Source organism: Neopelma chrysocephalum, unplaced genomic scaffold (genome assembly GCF_003984885.1).
Source record: "Neopelma chrysocephalum unplaced genomic scaffold, ASM398488v2 Primary Assembly neopelma1_295, whole genome shotgun sequence".
NCBI lineage: Eukaryota > Metazoa > Chordata > Aves > Passeriformes > Pipridae > Neopelma > Neopelma chrysocephalum.
In genome coordinates this window covers 406,120-407,070 of record NW_020897957.1, presented here as the reverse complement: position 1 = coordinate 407,070, position 951 = coordinate 406,120, and the positions used below count along the sequence as shown (strand labels likewise).

Genomic DNA, 951 nt, shown 5'->3' with positions numbered 1-951 from the left:
ACCCAGCATGAGCACCCACAGACTGATGGGGAGCACAGATCAGCCCCATCCACATCCCACATCCCACATCCCACATCCCAAAGCACCTACCCAGCATGAGCACCCTCAGGCCCAGGAGGTCCCCGGCTGCCTCCGGCGCCGCGGGGAGGTGGGAGTTGAGGACCCTGAAATATCCGTCCAGGAGGAGCCGCAGGGACACGGGGCCGGAGCCGGGGCTGGAGCCGTGCAGGACGTGGACCACGGACACCAGGGAGCGCAGCGTGGCCTCCAGCATTCCGGGGGAATTCCCATTCCTGCCCCGCTGCAGCACCCCCAGCAGCACCTCCACGGTCCCCGGGGTGACGGCCCGGAGAGCGTTGGGCTGTTGGGAGATGGGAAGGGATGGGATTTATGGAGCTGGAGATGGGAAGGGATGGGATTCATGGAGCTGGAGACGGGAAGGAATGGGATCCATGGAGCTGGAGGTGGGAAGGGATGGGATTCATGGAGCTGGAGATGGGAAGGAATGGGATCCATGGAGCTGGGAAGGGAAGGGATGGGATTTACGGAGCTGGGAAGGGAAGGGATTTACGGAGCTGGGAAGGGAATGGATGGGATTTATGGAGATGGGAAGGGAAGGGATGGGATTTATGGAGCTGGAGATGGGAAGGGATGGGATTCATGGAGCCGGAGACGGGAAGGGATGGGATTTATGGAGCCGGAGATGGGAAGGGATGGGATTTATGGAGATGGGAAGGGAAGGGATGGGATTTATGGAGCTGGAGATGGGAAGGGATGGGATTTATAGAGCTGGAGATGGGAAGGGATGGGATTTATGGAGCTGGAGATGGGAAGGGATGGGATTCATGGAGCTGGAGGCGGGAAGGGATGGGATTCATGGAGCTGGAGGCGGGAAGGGATGGGATTCATGGAGCTGGAGACGGGAAGGAATGGGATCCATGGAGCTGGAGG

General features: G+C 60.1%; 1 protein-coding gene across 1 annotated transcript in view; it reads right to left on the bottom strand.

Annotated features, from left to right (window-relative positions):
• Nucleotides 1-951, bottom strand: part of NBEAL2 (neurobeachin like 2) — a 33,746-nt gene that overhangs the window by 22,945 nt on the left and 9,850 nt on the right. Inside the window, exon 6 of the mRNA XM_027704874.1 lies at nucleotides 91-361. Within this exon, the coding sequence (XP_027560675.1) occupies nucleotides 91-361 (271 nt within the window). The remainder of the gene's footprint in view (nucleotides 1-90; nucleotides 362-951) is intronic.